Source organism: Melopsittacus undulatus, chromosome Z, assembly GCF_012275295.1.
Source record: "Melopsittacus undulatus isolate bMelUnd1 chromosome Z, bMelUnd1.mat.Z, whole genome shotgun sequence".
In the NCBI taxonomy this organism is placed as follows: Eukaryota; Metazoa; Chordata; class Aves; order Psittaciformes; family Psittaculidae; genus Melopsittacus; species Melopsittacus undulatus.
The window spans coordinates 62,926,176-62,948,027 of NC_047557.1; the positions used below are offsets into that span (position 1 = coordinate 62,926,176).

The 21,852-nt window shown below is 40.7% G+C and overlaps 1 protein-coding gene across 2 annotated transcripts in view; it reads right to left on the reverse strand.

Annotated features, from left to right (window-relative positions):
- DTWD2 (DTW domain containing 2) overlaps positions 1 to 16,806 on the reverse strand; it is a 92,168-nt gene extending 75,362 nt beyond the window's left edge. For both annotated transcript variants that reach the window (XM_031043597.2, XM_031043596.2), the window contains exon 1: positions 16,585 to 16,806. In XM_031043597.2, the coding sequence (XP_030899457.1) occupies positions 16,585 to 16,712 (128 nt within the window). In that variant the 5' untranslated portion in view covers positions 16,713 to 16,806. The remainder of the gene's footprint in view (positions 1 to 16,584) is intronic.
- Positions 16,807 to 21,852: the final 5,046 nt, after the last annotated feature.

The window sequence follows — 21,852 nt, forward strand, 5'->3', positions numbered from 1 at the left end:
AATTTCTAACCCTTCCTTGATTTATGTCTCTCCTTCAATTTTAACTGAAGAGACAAAAAATCTGAACTTTGTGTAGGAAGTTATATGAACCCCAGTTATACAATCTGACCTATTCTCATTTCTAAAGGATTATACATGAAGTAGGAGAAAAGATGTGTGCAGTTACTTGACCAGAATTAGAGCTGTTGTTTATGTACCTGTAACAATATAATGTATTAGAAAGGTCTGTCCTAGCTTGGCCTCAAATATTTCAATTATCTTATTTTCTTGACTAGAATGAAAAATAAAAAGCTGAAAATTATCTTAAGGCGTGGACTGGAATAGGGCAGAGACCAGCAGAGTGTAACAGCCTAGAGAAACAAAAATGATCATAAGATAGAAGGTACCTGGAGAGTTAGCAAGGGCCTTAAAGCCAAAACAGGAGCAGGGCTGCTCCCTGCAGGCACTGGGGACCCTCATCAGGCAGCACCCAGCCACCCACCACCACTGCACCTGCTTCTCAGCCACTCTGATTTCAGCTAGCTTAGAAATAAAAAATTCCATTCAATGTTATGTTTTATTTAATATTGTGGAATGGCATTTTAGCAAGCTTTAATATGCTCACCAGCAATTACCATTTTTAGCAGTATTCCATCATCTGTTTAGTTTATCGACAAATTATGTAAGTCTTAACTGTGTCTGTACACATTACTCACAAATCTTATTACATTTTTATATGTATTTGCAAGTCAAATCAGTCCAGTGCACTAGTAACATCTCTATCCCCATGCACAAGAAAATACATAACAGATAATTTAGAGTGCATTAGCACAGCCTAAGGGCAGTTTGCTTCTGCCTCCTACTAAGCCTGTTTTCAGAACTTCAGGGTTCTTTCAGAGCAATAAAAGCCACCACACACAGAGCTCAGTGCTGATTCTCTGCTGGCACCAAGCTTTCATTATAATCCAGAACAGGACCAAAAACCTGTTAACACATGGAACCTGGACTTCATTACAGCAGATGACCTCTTCTGACCTGTAATGGTCCTCTCTTTAGCCTAAGGTCCTGTAGCCTTGCTAGCCCCCGCATACCTGCTCGAAGAGCCTCCCCGCAGAGGGCTCTCATAAATTGCGGGCTAACTAGCCCTTCTCCCCCTCTCCTTCTCAGGTTGGTATCTTGGCTTGACAGAGGCTCTTTTGCACCCCATGCGAATAAAAGGCCACAGTGAATTTTGCAGTGACTCAGTGGAAAAGCAGCTTGAGAAGCCTAGGGATAAAGACTGATAGCTGGAGCTAGGAACAGTAGATTTCAGCTGCACCCATTAGTTCAACTGAACCCATGTAAATGCAGTCTACAAATCTGAAGTTAAATTACCTAGCTTCCTCCACGGTTGTTTTGTTGTTGATTTCTTGATTAAAAAGGGTAACTACAACCTGTCAATAAGGGTAACCTTGCAAGAATCTTTGCAAGAATAAAGACTTCTAACATTAACTTTCTGTGTGAAATATTTATGATATTTTTCAGTTTTGCTTTGAGGTTAAAATTACACCCACAGCATTCTCTTGTTCCAGAACCAGACCAAGTATCAATAAAGCTGACTTTTCTATCTACACAAAAGCAAAGAGTTCTTTTAATATTTGAAATTTAGGTCTACCTATGAAACTTTACCTTATTTAATACGGTATTTTAAAGACAGAGTCTATTGGCATGTACACTTTATTTGCTAAGAGCAAAACAAGTCTGAATGGTACTTTGAAGCAAGCAGATGAGAAAGGGGACTTAAATTAAAGGCTCAGTTCTGCATCAAATGAAGTCAGAACCAAATTCAGCCACTGATTTTTAATGAAAGCAAGCTCAGTACCCACACATCTCTCAGAAGTTAAAAGCAGAGCTAGGTTTTTGTATCCATGCAACAATGCCACATATCCTGTTACTTAGAGCTAAGAATTTAAACTTTCTTCCTTTCACAGATAAAAAAATAAACAAAACAAAAATAAGAAATATGTAATGAAATTAAGATATGCTATATTTTGGTAAAACAGATAAATACATAATACAAAGCTCATTCTAATCTGTATTTAGCATTAACATGAAAATGGATGCTTTCTACCAGGCAAAACCTCTTTTAAAAAAGTACATAGTCCTGTTAAAAGAAGAATCTACCATTCTATGCTATTTATCTTCAACTAACTGTAAGCAAAAAATACAGTTAACAGAGCTTCATATGCTGAATAACCAATGTTAGGAAAATGCCTGAATATTTAATAGACTCTTAAAGTATTTTAGTTTACTACTCACTTCTTCTGCTCTAGATGGCAGAAGAATGGAGTTGTGTTTATGCATTCAGGGAACTTCAGTGTAACTTCACATTATAACACCATATGAAAAAAGGCTGTATGCAAGCTATCTTCTGATCAGACTTCCGGATACCGCTTAACTGCAAGAGTACTGTAAGTGCAACACTACACTCTAGCGTCCCTTTTCTGAATAGCAGTCACTTCTGTCGAACACCCTTTCATTTTGATCTAGTATCAATCTTATTAAAAGAGGTCAACCAGTTTCATGGTTTAATACAAAGAAATAGGGTATTTTTAAACAGTATACCTGTTATGAAACAGTTATTATTTAATTAAGGCGTGTTGATTTTTACTGAACACGAATATTTTATTTATTTAACCAGGCATCAAGTTCATGAAGTTACTCTAAAGTTTTTTGGGGATACTGTAAGATGCTGCCTTTAAAGTATACAACCAATTAAGCACGAGTGCTTTTAAATGCTCAGTATCTTAGTCACCACATCAAACCCCAGAATCATACTGATTTGTAATCTAACAACCACTCCAGATGCTCTGCAGGCAGCATTTCTTAAGAAAAATATCTCACAATAATACTTCCATATTAAAAAGGGATGCTAGAAGTCTGTTGCACAGAGAGACCGTTCAGAGCACAACAGTACAAAGCTAAAAACATACTCGGGAAATAACTGAGATTGGGAAAGACCTCTGGAGGTCACCTAGGCCAGCTTCACAGGAATAATTTCGAAACCTTTGAGCAACCTGGTCTGAGCCCTTCCAAGACTGACTCCACAGTCTCACCAGGCAACCAACTGTAGCATTTAACCACTCTCACAGAAAATAACCTGTCTGCATTTAAGTTGAAACACAGCTAGGACTGAACAGCTAGAATAGACTTTGAAACAGCCAGGATAGACTGGACCTCTTCTGCTCCAGAGCTTGCTTCCAGTCCCCACTCAGCCCCCTGCCCCCTAGTTCTTTGCTGTAGAGTGGTTCCCTTGCCAGTCAGTACACAGGCTTGTAATATTGCCAGGGCTTCTTCTGCATCCTGGGTGCAGGGCTTTGCATATGCTGAATTTTGTGATATTCCTCATGACAATCTGTCCTTGTGTCTCTGAATGGCAGCTCTATCCTGCAGTACAGCAACTGCTCCCTTCACATTGGTGCCATCTGCCAGCTTGCCATGCATGCCTTCCACCATACCAACCTGGTCACCATACCAACTGGTCACTAGGAACACATTCATCAGCTTTGCACACAGCATAAACCTGGATGGAAATTTCTCCTAAAATGCTCTCTCATGAGACTCTCTCAAGTCAATCATTTGAGCTCATCAATCCAGCCAGCTCTTTGTTCATTTTGTAGCCCCACTCATTTAGTCTTTATCTTCTCAACTTGATTATCAGGATACAGTGCAACATTATCAAATGCCTCCCTAGTATTCTTATCCACTCAGACAAACGCATTCACTACTATTACAGACCCTGTCACTACGGTTAGACACTATTAGATCCATTAACCAGTCTGGCAAAGAAGATGGCCATGCTGCTCTTTCTGCCCCTACTCCCACTTGTTTTTACATCACTCCATTAGTCCTCTGATAGCATTTTTATTAAATTTCTTCCCTGACCCTTCTCCAAACAGGTACATTATCTGTATTTGCAAACATTAACAGAATACAAAATGAAAGCAATGGCTCATAACCAAATGATATTACAGGATAACTAACTTAATAGGGTTTGACAGATTATATCCACTGTACTGTTACAAATGTCAAAGACATTATGAAATAATTTTAGAGACTGAAGCTCTAAGATATTCAGGTGTTTGGATCCCTTTCAAAATATCTGAGTTTAAAACACAAACATATCCATTAGAATTTCTGCTTCAGTTTCCTAAGTCATGAAAGGGCTATACACGCTTGTTGTGGAATTTTTTAATGTTTCTAATCTACTTAGAGATGATATATTCTAAAAGGCATTTAAAATCAACAATGCACTGCATTAGCTGCCTGCTTTTTCATACATTAGGGTATTTTTAACAAACTTCAACGTTCATGGAGAATTCAATGTAGGTCTCCAGGAGAAACAGTACATCTGGAGTTAATTGCTGATCTCTTTGATATATTAATTTGATAGGGAATTTAAGAAAATCCCTATTAGAGGGTACAATTACCAAGCCCTTCTATTAAAAATACCAAAACACATTTAAACTCTAATGATTTTACAGGCTCACAACTCCCATTTGATGAAAACTCTAACAAAGAGAGAGAAATTATCAAGTTTCTAAATCAAATCTAAATAGGTACTGAGGAAAAATTAAAGGAATTATTCCCATAAGTGTAATATTGAATTCAGAGCTACTGGAAAACAAGTTCCATATATTATAAAACTGGATTGAAACACTATTGTTGTCTCACACACGTAGCAAACCATAGGAACCTTCAAATCACCCTTTTCAAGCATATTTCTTTACAAAATACAACTCTCTTGGTTTACTGTTTTCTAGCAGTTAAGAATATAAACTAGAATTAACAAAACTAGACACAGTCACTATCTCCTCATAACAGTCTGACCTTATCTCTGGTTAGCTTTTCTGGCAACGGATTTCTCCAAATTGGCTTCCTTAATAAACCCACAAACTGTAGGTGATTTATTTAAAGTAAGGAGCATTTTCTTTTCACTATCTGATGTGAGCATCAAAATACATAATTCCTGAACATTTTACATTCCTTCCAATTTCCTCCATTTATTGACTCCCTAGTGCATGATTCATCTATTTTCAGTTTCATTTAACTAGACTTTTGAAATAAATAGAAGTGGTGGTACTAAACAAAAGTATAGGGAAAACGCCTACTCTGTGGCACCATAAGAAAATTAAAATAATTTGTAATAAACACTGTGAGGCTGTATAAGCAGATATTATCAATTAATAATAAATAAATAAATAAATAAATGAAAACCCAAGAAAGAAACACAACACTCACATGTGTTTTAAGACGTTCCTTCCAAAACCTAATGAGCATGCACTCTCAATTTTATTTATGATCTCTAGCTTTTTTGGGTAACAGTTGATTGAACACTTAAAAAGGGGAAAAACAAACAAAACAAAACAACTCAGAAAACTCATTAATATAAAAACAATTAAGAAGAACATGTACAAAGATCAGCCACAATATCTATTTAGAAACTCATTAGGTAAGAAAAATTCCAGTTAACTTTACAACATAAACCATGTATCATCTATTACTGTTGTGCCAGGCCTCCAGGACTCATTTTGTACGTTTTCTTTACACAGTGCCCAGCAAGACAAAAATTAAGCATACCAAGGCCATATTCTCCTTTACACAACTAAGCTGATACATCTTGGAGATTCAAAAGAAGATAAACTTGAGATTAAACAAGAAACACCTGTTAACCAACAGTTTGTAGGTCTTAATATTTGACATAGATGTTTAATAGCTTTAGGAACTGAGACAAGAATTTAAAACAAAACTCTTACCAAAAATGATAGGCATCATTGATGTAACTCAGAAATGGTGTGTAGAAAAAAAAAAAAAATGCTGAGGACTATGTCCTAGAAGCCAAAGGACAGCTATGCTTCCAGGCAACTAACTACTAGACTGATACATCCAGGAGCTTGAAGTGGGGTTATTTGTTCCAAGCAGAAGAAAGCATTACAGACTGACAAAAAAGCATTTCAGCAGACTTTGTAGAGCAAAAGTATGATCTTCATAAAGCTATAAAATAGCCAAGAGAAAATTGAATCCAGTACTAAGAAGACAGATTTGACTTATATAAGAAAGTGACACACATGTGCATTGCAAGGGATAAATCTGGATGGGAGATCAGATGGTGGAATGAAATACAGTCACTAAAAGGAGGAGAGAAGACTTCAGCAACCAGCTTCCACAACTTAAAGGGAAGACAAAAAAGAAAAAACAGCAAAAAAAAAAATCATAAATGAAAGTCAGCCAGAAAACTAGGGATGGAAGAAGTCAGCTTACTCTGATAATTCTTTTTTAGGAAAATTATTTTAAAAAACCAAACAAACAGAAACCACAAAGAAATTCTAAGCACACAGATTTTGTACGGGAAAGAGGTTTGAGTGGTGCATCTGATAGGAAGTGGACAAGAGTGGAAAGCTTGGTTTCATAAAAATTAGGCTGTGTGGAAAACAAAAGAAAAGAAGGAGAGAAGATGAGGTAACTAAAGAAGAATCTGAGTGACATAAGAACATATCAGTCACAGGATGCTCCGGCAAACTCTATAGTACTTCTGTCAAAAATAACTCTGGGATATGTCAGGGCTGTCTTTCCTCAAAAGCAAATACTATCCTGTTCCATAGCACCACATTCCAGGTGAAATTCGCTTATGCCAACCTCAGATGCAAGCTTCAGAAATTGTAAGAAAAATCATGGAATTGGCTGTGCTTCTTTGGGTATATGGACAACAGTCTTCAGTTCTCACCTATTTTTGCACAGCACAAAATATAATTTTTTTTATCTTTTTCTCTTTTTTTTAGGGTTTTGCTTTGTGTTTTGTTTATAAAAATCCACAGCAATTCTTCTAAAGGAATCACATTGGTATTTTTAGTATTCCTTATGATTAAGTTGGGAAGGCTTGAACAATGTAGAAACATCTTTTGCCTTGTCTTACAATACACTACTACCCCCAATGCAAAGTCCCAGTTCATGTGATTAGAGAAAACAAGCAGATCAAAGATACTAGAGCTGCTTTAATTAAAAAGATTATCTCACTTCTCTCTGGTCATGCTCCTATTAGCCCATAGTTGTCCACAGTTAAGTAGCCAGCCTGACATACACATACAAACACCCTTTTTTTTTTTTTCATTTTAATGCCAGCAGATCAAAACGAATGCTAACCAGGTCAACCAAGCACAAAATAAGTGGCCTAAAAAGGTCACTACTCATTAATCTGATCATAATATAACAGAAAATGAACAAATACTTTTGAAAATTAGCCCAGCAGAAAAAAGTAACATTCAAGTCACTAACAATTTTAATACATCAACAGTTCCAGCACCACTCATTACTGCCAACAAAGGCCAAGGAAACAACAGCATGAGAAACTACTCCAGATATAGCAACCACTAAACGCAGAGCAAAAATAAACTGAAACCCACTGACAAGTGCTTAGCTTAATATTTATAATTCTAAGCAATAGAAACCATAGATTTTAGTTTAGCAGTTGACAATGTCCCACAGGACGGTCAGATATCTGATTAACACCAAGGTCTCTCTTACCTTCTCAGTTGTCTGTATTCCTGTGTTTATGGACTGAAATACATTTACATCTCTATCCTTCTGTAACAAATTACATAGATATTTGAAATAATTTATATAAAAAGCACTAAATATCAGGAATTAACACTTATTTTACATTCACAATAAGGAGATGAGACAACTTTGTCAATACTTCCATTTATTTTTTAAAAGAAATAAAACTTACAGGTGACAAGGCCTGTAACTATTTTATCACGTTCATGTGTGTTGAAACTAGCTTATAGAAATCTCATCAATTCACCAGTTCAGGGAATTCTGCACCTGCATCTGAAAAACCTAGGCATGCCATTACTGTGCCAACACAAGAGTTCTGACAGAATTGCAAATGAACCAAGTTTTTGGAAAATAAATAAATTTTAAAAGTTATAAGACATAAAATTCAGTTCCACAGGCAAAAATCCATTGAGATACCATTTCTGATTCCTTCAGCTATAGTACAACACAGAACAATTTAGCCACTTTGCTATTAACAGCAACAGCTGAACACAACTCTCCTAAAAAAATTAAGTCCTCTCCCCAGTGTTTCCCTGCTAGGCACTCCCTTCTTTCCCAGCCTCAAACTGGCTTTGAGGCTTTGTGGGTTTGCAGCTGACAAAGCCCTTCCACACAAATCCAGTGGCAGACCTAAGATTTGATTTCTTCAACATAATCACTCTTCATACATGCTCTGTTAGACATATCTGCAAAATACTGAATACTACCAACCAGCAAATTGCAAATGCTGATGATGCAGAGAGTCTTGAGATATTGTCATGTAAACTACAATATGTGGCATCTTCTAACGCAACCTTGACTGCAACTAAGAACTTTCCAGTTCTTTTTTGAAGCTTTCACACCATCTCAGAATTAAATTTCTTGACCAGCTACTTGTGCTCTTCTGGCTCATCTCCAATTTGCCAATGTCTCATTACCATCTTATTACTTCACCAAGACCAACTCCTCTCTCCTTCTGTCCACTACTTCTTTCCGACAACTTTGTGTCAAATGGCCAGGAATGACAGTATTAGTATAAACTCATTATCAGTGGTTACATTATTATTTTCTGTATCTCCCAAGATACACCCACAGCAGGTAGAAAGCTGCTAAAAGCCTGTCCAGCAGAAAACTCACGCAGCAGAACAGCCAATTTATTTGTTCAGCTTGGAGAAGAGAAGGCTGAGAGGTAACTTCACGGCAGTCTGCAACTTTCTCACAGGTGGCATGGGGGGGGAGGGGGCGGGTACTGATCTCCTCTCTCTGGTGACCAGTGATAGGAAATGGAATGAGCTGCATCAGGGGAAGTTCAGATTGGATATCAGAAAAAGCTTCTTCACTGAGAGGGGGCTTGGTCACTGAAACAGGCTTCCTAGGGAAGTGATCATGGCACCAAGCCTGTGACAGTTCAAGGAGTGTCTGGAAGATGTTCTTGGCCATATAGTTTAGTTTTAGGTAGTCCTGAGAGGAGCAGGGAGTTGGACTAAGTGATCCTCATGGGTCCCTTCCAACTTAAGATATTCTATGGTAATTAATCTACAGTGAATTAGAACATTGCTCTCACTAATGGTGGCCACAGGGTCCAGTTCTTAGCCACCACTGAAGTAACCATCCCTTTGCTATTAGACTCCAAGACCCACATGGAGCTTTAGAAGGAGTCCACCTATGCAAGTCCCAGGCTGCAGGAAGTGCTCAGGGTCTATCACTGGGGCATTTAGTCTTCTGGCCTGCAGGAGCCGTGTAGTGGTCCACTACCTTTGCTACACTGTGATAGAGCTGTGGGAGGGGGTCACCCTGTACAGCATCAAAAAGCGTAAGAGATAAGCTGGATCTCTTCTGAGACCCCAAACATTCAAGCTGCAGCAAAGGGGCACAAACAACCTATGCCAATGAAGTTGATCAGTCAAAACCCCTATTATAATGAAGGCTGGAAGGTGGTGAGCACTCAAAGCAGGAGGCAGGATCCTGCCCCTTGCAAGTAACCAATGACTTGCAGTTACACAGTATGTTCACTGTCTTCATATCTGAAGAGAAGTTCGAAGTGCTGTCCCACTTGTCACATGGAGTATCTCTGATGGCTTGGCATGACCCATTCAGGACCAATAGAAGGAAGCAGGAAGTGATAGTGGTAAAAGACTCCCCACTGCAGGGGATGAAGATATCCATGATGTCTTTTAGAGAAGTTTGCTGCATGTTGGGGTTCATATTTGTGTTATTGTGGAAAAGCTACTAAGGTACATCTAGCCCTCTCACTATTACCCTCTGCTGCTCTTCCATGCAGGCAGTAAGGATTCTGTTGGGGTTACCTGAGAAGTATCAAGTATGACTACAGAGCTCTGGGGGTGGCAGTCTGGGAAACAGGTCATGTTCTCAATCCTGCTGGTGAGGGCAAGGGTCTCAGAAGGACCTGATGTAGGTTAACAACTGGTTGCACAGCTGGTGTCAGCTGCAGGTTTTGGTTTTTACAACCAAGGGATCCTCTCTGAGTTGACCCTCAGAGACTTGAAAAGCTACTTGAAAGAAATGGGATGCATTTCCCAAATGGGGTAAAACTAACTTCGCAAACAGGCTGGCTAAAGTATTGTTAAGGAGAATTTTAAAGTACAAATTATAGGGAAGGTAGTGATTCCTCAACAAACAAGGAAATTGTGTAGGCAAGCCTCACCGTGATGGAAACAAAAAGGATATAGTAACCAAAAAAACAGAGATGAAGTGAGGACAGGCATGTGAAGAAGGAGGTACCTGCAGAACAATCTAATGGGGAAGGCTTTTAAGCCTATACTGGCCTTGGTCCTCATGGACAGCTTTACCCATCCTGGTATCTGCTGGGTGATGCCTTTGTGAGGCCAATTTTTATTATCTTTGCATAGTGAGAGAGGTTGCTGAAGACTAAAAGAAAGCAAATGTTACTCCTGTCTGAAGAGCAAGATCCAGGAACTGAATGTCAGGCAACTTCACCTCAATCCCTGGTAAGGTAGCTGATAAAATACTCATGAAAACTATTTCCAAACACATGAGGGATAAGAAGGTGATCTGGAATAGTTGTATGGATCTACAAAAGGGAAATCATGCTTGATCAGCTTGATGGCCTTCTACAGGCCACTAGCTTGGTGGATGAGGGAAAAGTAGTGCATGTTGTTTACCTCAACTTTAGGAAGGCTTCTGACAGTGTCTCTGCCTCCTAACATCCCCCCATAAATGTTTATTTCACTTTGATAGTGAAGTAACCTTTAAAATTTGCATTTATAATTAAATACCATATCAATGTGCTATAAAGCAACTACATATACTTACCGCATTGAAGACAGTCCACACTGCTTCTTCAGACTCAGACTTTATATGACTTAACAGTATTATTAACAAATATGGGTCTTATTTGTGTAGAAACACTGTGTTTCTCCTCAAAATATGAAGCAGCACTATGCCACCATGTCACTATCAATCTATCAGTGTTATCAAGAGCACTCAGACAGTACTCAGATTTAATATCTGTAATGTTTTAAATACAGGCAATGGAGGCATTGTATTAAGGGATTAAAATTATTCCTTCTTAAACACTCCTCAGAAATTCTTCTACTATAGTAAAACTCTGCACATGCACAGTTAAGATCTGTGCCTACAAGTCACTGTGCATTTATTGCTTCTGTGGTACCAAAAAGCTTCTACCCTAACAACACACCAAGTATCCAGAAAACAGTGAACTCTCAGACAAGGACACAATTTAAAAATATTGCATTTCTTTCAGAGTGCCACACTACAAAATCAAATTGTTGTCTTACATAGTTTCAGTTGTGAGGCCTGCCTATTATATTTTCCATGCTAACATCATCTTGGAAACTGTATTGATGTTACTCTCCAATTTAAATGTTTGGGTGGTGTTTTAACTTCTGAAAGCAAGTTCATAATCAAAGTCAGCTGAGAAAGACTTAATAAGTGATCAAACAACCATTGGTGACTCAAAGCTTATAATCACTGAACTTTTGGTTTTGGCAGACAAGCAGAATATGTGTTAAAATGTAGTCTCAAGAATAAAACAGCATAAAGTCAACTGCATATACTTCATTCGCATCAGCCATTTGCCATCTCAAACACCAACTATGACAAGGATCGTTTTCCACAATCTTTCTCTTTAAACTAAACCATACAAACACACACATGCACACACACAAACCTTAAAAATGTAAAACTGTAATTACATTGTTTCATTCAAAAACTTCACCATAAGCTATTGCAAATGGTAGCATTTTCTCCATGACCACCATAGGCAAAAGAAAGTCTTAGATAATACTCAGAAACATTCTGTTCCTTCAGGACACTCAAGTCATTCACATTATCCAACATAAACTTACCTACCTTGCTGCTATATTTCCGTTCTACATCTTGACTGATTAAGTACTTGTCAGAATGCTGTAATTCAGCTGCCCTGCCTTGTTTAAAAAAAAAAAAAAAAAGCACCAAAACGTGAAGTTGGTCCTTATGAGGAATCACCATATATGATCACAGAACCAAAGAATCATAGAACAGAATTATAAAATAGTTAGGATTGGAAAGATCGTCTAGTTCCAACCCCCCTGTCATGGGCAGGGACACCCCACACTAAACCATATCACCCAAGGCTTCATCCAACTTGGTCTTGAACACTGCCAGGGATGGAGCATTCACTACCTCCCTGGGCAACCCATTCCAGTGCCTCACCACCCTAACAGTAAAGAATTTCTTCCTTAGATCCAGTCTAAACCTCTGCTGTTTAAGTTTCAACCCATTACCCCTTGTCCTATCACTACAGTCCCTAATGAACAGTCCCTCTCCAGCATCCCTGTAGGCCCCCTTCAGATACTGGAAGGCTGCTATGAGGTCTCCACGCAGCCTTCTCTTCTCCAGGCTGAACAGCCCCAACTTTCTCAGCCTGTCTTCATATGGTAGGTGCTCCAGTCCCCTGATCATCTTCGTGGCCCTCCTCTGGACTTGTTCCAACAGTTCCATGTCCTTTTTATGTTGAGGACACCAGAACTGCACACAATGCTCCAAGTGAGGTCTCACGAGAGCAGAGTAGAGGGGCAGGATCACCTCCTTCGACCTGCTGGTCACGCTCCTCTTGATGCAGCCCAGGATAAGGTTGGCTTTCTGGGCTGTGAGTGCACACTGAAGCTGGCTCATGTTCATTTTCTCATTAACCAACACTGCCAAGTCCTTCTCCACAGGGCTGCACTGAATTTCCTTTTTGCCCAACCTGTAGCTGTGCCTGGGATTGCTCCCACCCAGGTGTAGTACCTTGCACTTGTCATGGTTAAACTTCATGAGGTTGGCATCAGCCCACCTCACAGGTGTGTCAATGTCCTTCTGAATGGCATTCCTTCCCTCAAGCGTATCAACAGAACCACATAGCTTGGTGTCATATGATGCTAAAAAGTATGCATTTTTCTGTGCTTTTGTACTGCATTCAGGCCATCACCATTATAAACATTGATTCCACATGCACTGAGGTGCCTTACTACAAAAACCTATTCCATAATTTAGAAAACCAAAGGATTAAGTTAAAGATACCTGCCCCAAACCATCACCATTACAATAATGTTCAGAGTAATAATCAAGTTTCATAATATTCCTGCCCATGGGGTCCCCTAAGTCCCACTGACTTACTCATTTTTATTTCAAGTCATGCCACAGAATGCTGTGCTTAATGACAAGCATAATTTAGTTATATTCCTGAGGAAGACGTTAGAGAGGATACCCCACAGAAACAGACCAAGTGCACAATTCAGTCTTGCATCATAATCATAGAATCATAGAATCAAAGAATAGTTAGGGTTGGAAAGGACCTTAAGATCATCTAGTTCCAACCCCCCTGCCATGGGCAGAGAAACCTCCCACTAAGCCATGCCACACAAGGCTCTGTCCAGCCTGGCCTTGAACACCGCCAGGGATGGAGCATTCACAACCTCCCTGGGCAACCCATTCCAGCACCTCACCACCCTAACAGTAAAGAGTTTCTTCCTTATATCCAATCTAAACTTCCCTTGTTTAAGTTTGAACCCATTACCCCTTCTCCTGTCAGTACAGCCCCTAATGAATAGTCCATCCCTGATCAAAATCTCCATCAAAATGTTAAAAACAAAACAACCAAAAAGCCACTTTCCTTGTTTATTAAAAAGCAAGAGGGTCTGTGGCTTCTTTATCCTCCTTCGTTTCTCTGTCCCTACATTTATTCCCATGTCTGAGCTCATTGAACCTGTGCTCTTCACAGCACATGTAACTCATTTAGGAAGCTGGTGTTTCAATACTACATGGTGATGAGAAGCTGAGTAAATACTTTTCACTGTGTTTTAATATGAAAGAAAAAATTTCCAGATTTCTTAATCTGGAAATAATTTTTGAAAGTAACTCCTCAGAGAATCTGTCTAGAATTGAAGATTTTAGAGCAAAGGTTACAAAACACACTGACAAAACAAGCAACAGTAATCAGCAATAACCTATGGGCATTTTAAAAGAACTCAAGGTTAAATAGCCGAATAAGGAACAACTGTGGATTATCTCTCATTCAGCAGTTCCTTTTCTTCAGGAACTTTGTAGTTCAGGACTACAAATGGCAAATGTGAAACAAGTCTTAAAAATCAAAATCTGGAACAAAACTGTTAATGTAAACAGAAACTACGATTAAAATATGGTTAGTGAACACTTACAAAATATATAATTACGCAAGAAGAATTGGCATGGCTTTTGCAAGAGGAAACCCTGCTTTTTCAATACTATTTACGATCTCTGAAAGATTCAACAAACATGCAAGTGAAGGTGCTTTAGCTGTCAGAAATCCACTTGGGTTTTCCAAAAAGACTTAAGAAAATTCCTTACCAAAAGATTACTAAGAAAGTAAACAGCCTTGGCATTAGGAAGGGTCCTTATGAGAATAAGTAGAAACACACTAGCCAAGGCTTGCTCACTTGAATACTACATGCGAAAGAGGAAGGTGGAAGCCATAATTAAATGTCCTGGTTTCAGCTGTAACAGCTATTTTTCTTCCTAGTAGCTGGCACAGGGCTGTGTTTGGCTTTAGTCTAAGAACAGTGCTGATAACACACTGATGTTTTAGTTGTTGCTGAGAAGCACTTACCCTGATCAAAGGCTTTTCAGTCTCTTATGCTCTGCCAGGGACATGAAGAAGCCAGGAGGGAGCACAGATACGACTCCTGACCCAAACTAGCCAAAGGGGTATTCCATACCCCAGGACATTATGCCTAGTACATAAACAGAGGGGAGTAACCCAGAAGGGACTCAACACTGCTCAGGTCGGGCTTGGTATTGGTTTTCTGAGCTTTCATTCCTTGTTTTGTTGTTTCCTATTATTATCATTACTGATGATATTCTTACTATTATCACTATATTGCACTTGAATTAACTGTTTTTATCTCAACCTGTGGGGTTTATTCTGTCAATGCTCCTCCCCAGTCCACTGGCAGCAGGGGGAAGAGAGAAGTGAGCAAGCAGCTGTGTGGTGCTGAGCTACCAGCTGAGCTTAAACCACGACACCAAAGTAAAATAAAAGGTAGTGCTTCCTACCCAGGGTTTGCAAGCTTGAGGTGCCATCTTGCCAGCCATTTGTTCAAAATATGAAAACTTTATATAGGTTCAAGGGGGCCTGGCCAAATTGCCAGTAGGAAAAAGAAAAATCTGCTAATAAATAAATATAGTAAATAAAATAGTAAATAGTAAATAAAAGTAAATAGTAAATAAAACGACACCTGGCTCAAGAAGTCCCCTGAGCTAAAGACTTACTGGAGAAAAAGAGAGCAGTGAAGGGAGGTGTCATGCATCTGCATTGGTTTTCATCTTTGAGTATTAACTACTGCCCGCAACTATCTGTTTTTAACAGGTAACATTCACAGACATTATGACTTCCACAATACATGTGGAGTTTGATGATCTCACCAAACATAAGCCCCTGAACTCTGACCCTTTATGGAGACCACAACTACACTATTAGTAAAATTACATGCCTTTTACTTAACAATCAACAGAAATTGATAAATTCAATATAGATACTGGAATATTATCTTTGGTTGGTTTTGTACAAACTTTTCAGTTTAGGAACAACTGACTTACTACCAACTCACTCCATTAAAAGGACATAGATATGCAGGCATATCATAGAATCACAGAATGGTTTGGGTTGGAAAGAGCCTTAAAGATCGCCTAGTTTCAGCGCCCTGCCATTGATAAAGGCACCTTTCACTAGACCAGGTTGCTCAAAGCCCAGCCTGGCCTTGAACACTGGCAGGAATGAGGCATACAATCAGGTTTTATCATTCAGGATAGAGCATAGAATAAGGTTATAAGATATTCCTGTATGATCAAAAGTCGCTATCACCGCACTCTCCCCACCTCACTCCCACAGACACGAGGTCACATTTTCCACCTGCAGGAGTGACAGAGGCAGGCTGTGCTTGGAAAAGGGAGGCCTGGAGTCACATCCACATGCCTGGTGACAAGCACAGACTTCAGAAAACAAAACCACAAAACCCAGAACAAAATAAAAAATCTCACACACTTCACAGCTCACTGCCAGCCTCTGTAAGCCCCCCACAAGCCTTCCCCACTCTCCTGACGCCCAACACCTTCGCGGCAGAGCCCGGCCGAAGCGGTTTCCCCGCCCAGCAGCAGGGACGGAGGCTTCCTGAAGGAAAGAGGGCCCGAAACTCTGACCAACCACCAACTCCGCAGCCCAAGTACGGGAGCATATCCCGATGTGTGTGTATACGTCGACATATGTACGGCACAGACTGGCACAGCCTGCCTTACACACAGGCAAGCAAGATGCAGGCTAAACTCAAACCTCTACCTCAGCCTACGAGGACCACTTCATCCCAGCCAAGCCGCCTGCCCCTGCCTGGCCAGTTGCTAAGTAACAAGCCCCGTTCGCCCCCCGCCCCGCCACCGTCACGACGCACCGCCCCGGGCCCTCAGCGCAGCCTCCAGCACACCGGGGCGGAGCGAGAGCTGTCGGGCCCGGCAGCCCTGCGGCCCATCTCCCCGCGTTACCTGCAGCGCCCGCACTCCGGCCGCCGCTCGCAGCGCTCCACCGGCAGCTCCCACAGACCCGCGCAGCCCTCTGCCTCCTCGCCCAGGACTGGGGCTGTGGCCGGGGCCGCCACGCTGCCCCCCTCCATGCTGGGGGCAGGAGCAGCCCGTCTCCAGCAGGGGGCGCCGGCAAGCAACAAAGCCCACCGCCCCGGCCACGGTGAGGCAGCCCTGCCCCTTTGCTGGGGGTTCGTCCAATCGGGGCACGGGGAGCCGGACATCCGGCCCGTTGGGGAGCAGTGTGCTCAGTAGGGGGTGCTGTTGGCGCGTATCGCTCCTTGCGTTTGGGGCTTCCGTTCTCAGGTCCTTCCATCTGCCTGGCTGGGGATCCGTCCGGGGTCCAGGCTCGGTCTCCGGGAGGTCGGGGACTCCTCCGCCCTTACCTGAAGAGGTACTGGTTGCTGTAAGCGGCTGGAGCTGCGCTAGCACCTCGCCTGTCACAACGGTGGGGCCTGGCTTCACACGCCTCACGGTAGGCTTCGGCTTCGCCTGCTTGGGAGCCACGACGCAGCCCAGGCTGCTCGGCCTGGCCCCACAGAAGCGAGATAGAGGCTGCGGGCCTAGCCGGAGCCTTGCTCGGGTTTGTGGGTATCAGCCGCTTGGTCAACGACGGCGTGCGAGAAAACCCAGCAGAGGACTGGGGACGCTGGATGGCTGTGTGTGTGTGTGCAGGAGAGAAAGGATCCCCCAAAAATACCCACTGCAGGTCGTTTCGTACATATCTAACTATTTTAGTTGCTGTTTTATTTGGTTTTCAGTAGACGTTTGGAACTTACATGCCCGTAGGTATCGTTTAAAATGGAGTCCAGACAACTAGAGGAGAGAGGCTGCAGCGCAAGCCCATGCTGGCAGGGGGGCGGTAAAATCACATCGTCGCTGACCGTCTTTTCCAACCTCAATAGTGTCTGCTTTTAAGAAATGAAGTGTAGATACAGACTAGGATTTAGCTGCATTAGGCCAGATACAGTAATAAACAATGTACTGGAGTCTGTTATACAGCAAAATGAAATTCAGCACCAGGCTTCAGTTTACGTTAGAAACATACTGAAATACAGTAACTAGGGAATCTGCACAGGAGATGCTCTCCGAAATTAGCAACTGCAGATGAATTGGCCAGTTGTGATGTCTCTTGGTTTTTGTTCTGTATCCCAAATGTATTGTGTTCACATACTTAAAATCTTCTGAGCCATTTGATGTTTATTCCTAACAGCACTAGCAACATGCGCAGTATTAAGATTGTTTTGCTTTTACGTTTTGTGTTTTTCTACTGTAGTTTAGTATTTGTAGCACAAGCTACAAATTAATTTGTTCTCTTGTATAGCCACTAGAATGCATTTTAGTCACAAGATTAAAAATATTAGACCAATTATTCTGAATCTGGCTGTAAAATTACACAATGTAAATGCAAAAAAAAAAAAAACCAATAGGAAAATACTGGTATGCAAATTTTAAATTACAAAGTTATTTATTACTGGTATTGTATGTCACCTAACTTAGGATGGGGGGTGCAGTGAGTGGCAAGACTTTTCTATTAAGCCAAAAATCCCTTCATGAGATAAATTGGTATAAATGAAAAAAAAAAAGCTCATTTAGGCTGATTATTAGAAGTAACACAGTTGTAGTGGACAGGAGCAGTATTGATGACTTAATCCAGGGTCACCTTCCTGCTTCCACCTTACTGAAAGGAATCCCCAGGAAGCGCTACTTACAGGAACAGATGTGTGCCTTCACAGCTTCCCATGAAAGTCTTCAAAGAGTGAGTTTTTTATCTCGCCTGGTAAGAATAATTGGCTTCAGCCATAAGTTTAAAAGTAAACTTGCAAACCATTGTGGCCTGGCTACACAGAAGAAGACTGATCTGCAGATAGATGGCTAAAATAAATGTAGTAATGACATGAAGTAATTTGGTTGTTAGGGGATAGGCAAATGTAGCAGGGAATAGCTAGAGGCTACCGAGAGAGAGCATAGCTATAGCCCTTCTCTAAACGTGTCAGTTAAACTGAAGGATAACATTAATATGACATCAGGTTAGGATAAACTGCCCATGACTAAAATGCAGGCTTGAAAATAAGGGTTCTTGTTATCAGAACATTGCTAACAAGCAGAAAGGGATTAAAAGACAGCTCAACCCTAGAGTTTCTTGGAACAGAGCTAGTATTTGCTGTATGCATGTTGATGCAGAGCTTAACAGACCAACAACTTCTTTTACTACAGGCCAGTAAAGTATAAATCTGACACTAAGTATTCTTTAAAAAAATTTGGAAGCCTGATATCTAGACCAAGAAGTCTTAAACAACAGAACAAGATTAAGAGAAGAAATGCCTGAATATTGAAGATTGAAGCAAAAAAATAAAATAGTTTTGTGGCAGATCTTGGTAATCTTTTGCAGGCTAATAGGTCCCTGAGGCACTCGCAGCATCTCTTTGGACCAGTGTTTTGAATTTGTAAATTTACAGACCTAAATGATGGTGTGACTGGGAGCTTCTTACTTGCATTTAATATCTTTTGACATACTGGACTTCCCTTTTTTGGTATGATGGATGATCACATGTTTAGTGACTAGCTGTAGACTCACTATAGTATGGAAAGTCCGTTAAATTTTATGGGAAGTACCATGCCTCTGGAAGTCAAGTCTTTTCAGTATCTTCACATAAACTATTTCCCCTTCATTCTAGGGTGAGCCCATGTTAAGAACAAGTTTCATTTCTTACTGTTAAAAGTGGTATATCCAGAAAAGTCATGTGTGTTCACTTCAAATTTTATGTTTAAGAGATAGAGGGAAGCTGTCAGAATGGCAGTTCTCAAACAAGCATATTCAAATGGCAGCTGTAGTTCCCCAGCAGCTTTAGCCAGTTTAATTCAAAATGCCATGTTTCTAGACTCTGGCTTGATTAATGATTTAAAATACCAACAAAGTAATTAAAAATCCTGCTGGATTTGTGATGTTTTTGTTCTGTCTTGTTTTTATAAACGTGATATCCTCATACAGAGTGTGCTTTCATGGGAGCTCACAAATGTTGAATTCAGGGCAGTTGTGATTCTTTCCTGTCTACCTCCATACTTGGCCATACACTCAGGGGGTTGATTCAAAAGCCAGCGGTTAAGCTGGATGAACTGCCTGAACATGCTCACTGCACAGTCACTGGTATCATCATAAGGTGTAGGCTGTGAAAGTGGAGTCAGAGCTGGAAGCTTGGAAGTCATGAGAGGCTGAGCTGGTGTCTCAGCCCACTCCAAGGGAGCTTGGATTGCTGACTAGCACTGAGGATTGTGAGCTGAGGGGAAACAGGGTTGCTGGCAGGTGTGCTAGGAGATGTTTGTATGAAGACTGCAGTGAAAATAGAAGAGATGATGGGTTGATTTGTTTCCCTGTATTTCTGCCTCAGTTCTTCAAAACAGAAGACAGACAACTTGCTATTTGTACGGAATAATGGTATTAACAAAGCACCTAAGCTGGCCATGTGTGTCAGCAGAAACCTCTGTGCACATATGGTAGCCAGTATATTAGATAAGGGGGTTCATGGGCAATGTTGGTAAATACCACTATGGGTGGAAATAGAGCTCTGTGCAGGCCAAGTTTGGGTGTGTCTGAACTCAAAACCAGGAGCTGCTGTGTTTGGGGAAGCTGGCCAAAAACACAACTCCAACCTCCCGCCAAGACCCTGGTAGAGGTGCTGTATTTTTCCACATGCACATTGATGTTGTAAAGGAAAAAGCTGTCTTTGTCTCTGTTCTAGAAGATGCCATGCTCTAATTGTTTTACAACACAAAAGCTTGCTAAGGATTATAGACAAGAGGAAAAAAAATGAAAAAAAACCCAAGCCAAACTAAACTTCCTCCCCCGAAAAAACAAGCAAAAAAAAAACCTCCAACAAAAACAACTAAACAAACAAAAAAGCAAAACCAAACAAAATGAAAAACACCTCCCAAAAATAAAACCCAAAAATAAGGTTTTAGACATCCAATACTGAAAAATAGATTGTGTGGTATTAACACTGTAGCAGTGATGCACAGTGCATAATGTTGTCTTCTGACCTGTTGAACCTGTTGGCTTCAGACACTACTTGAGACATTGTATTTAAAATCTTTGAATTTGTCCATCATTTATGGTAACTTACTATTCTGCTGACAAACAGGGTACACAACAAAACAACCACACACTAGTATCCTAGAATAGGATGGAAAGGACCTTAAGATCATCCAGTTCTATCCCTCTTGCCATGGGCAGGAACACCTCACACTAAACCATGTCACCCAAGGCTCTGTCCAGCCTGGCCTTGAACACTGCCAGGGCCAGAGCATTTACCATTTCTTTGAGCAACATGTTCCAGTGACTCACCACCCTGATAGTCAAGAGCTTCTTCCTTATCTCTGTCTTGAACTTACCATTTTCAGTTTCAGTTTGAATCCATTACCCCTTGCGCTATCATTACTATCACTAGCTGTATAACATGCCCAGTTTATTAAACAAGCAAACAAACACAAATCAGGTATATATCTCTCTGTTAGTAGTAAATAAATACAATAAAGCAAATCAGATATATGTATATAAGTAAAGTACAGAAAAAAATTAGCAATTCATCAAATGATTACTGCATAGAGAGACAGAGATTAAGAAGATCACCAATTACAACTGAATTATGATCCAGGCCCACACTTTCACAAGTGTGACGATTTGGAGGAGTCTAAGGTAATTGGGAAAACTTTGTGGTGCATGCAGGCACAGGTGAGGCTTCAGGTTTGGCTACAAAAGGGTCTTGCTTTTGTACCCTTAAAAACAACCATCTTTATGCCAGCTCTGTAATTGCTTACTCATGGGGATGTGCAGTTTCTCATGATCTTTGTTGTCCACTCTGAGAGTGTTGGCCAGGGGCCACAGTGTGGCCAAGTCTGAAGGTCATGGAACAGCTGCACACCTATGTTTTCCTGCCTCTTTCTGACAGTCACAGTGAACATAAACATATATACCCTACCAAATACACTTTTGCAAAAACATGCTTTGTTACGTCTTTCAGTCATGAGAGGGAGTCAACTCTCAGCTAGGTTCCTATCCATTAGATTTCCTGCTTTGTAAGAACTGACAGCAGATTACTTGAAAAACAATTTCAGACATTTTATTCACTACAGGTGAAACAGCAGGAGTGACAGAAACATTCTACATGTTGCTTAATCTTCATCTGCATTTTATATGTTGACATAAGAGCTAACATTTGTGCAATCCTGTCCAAA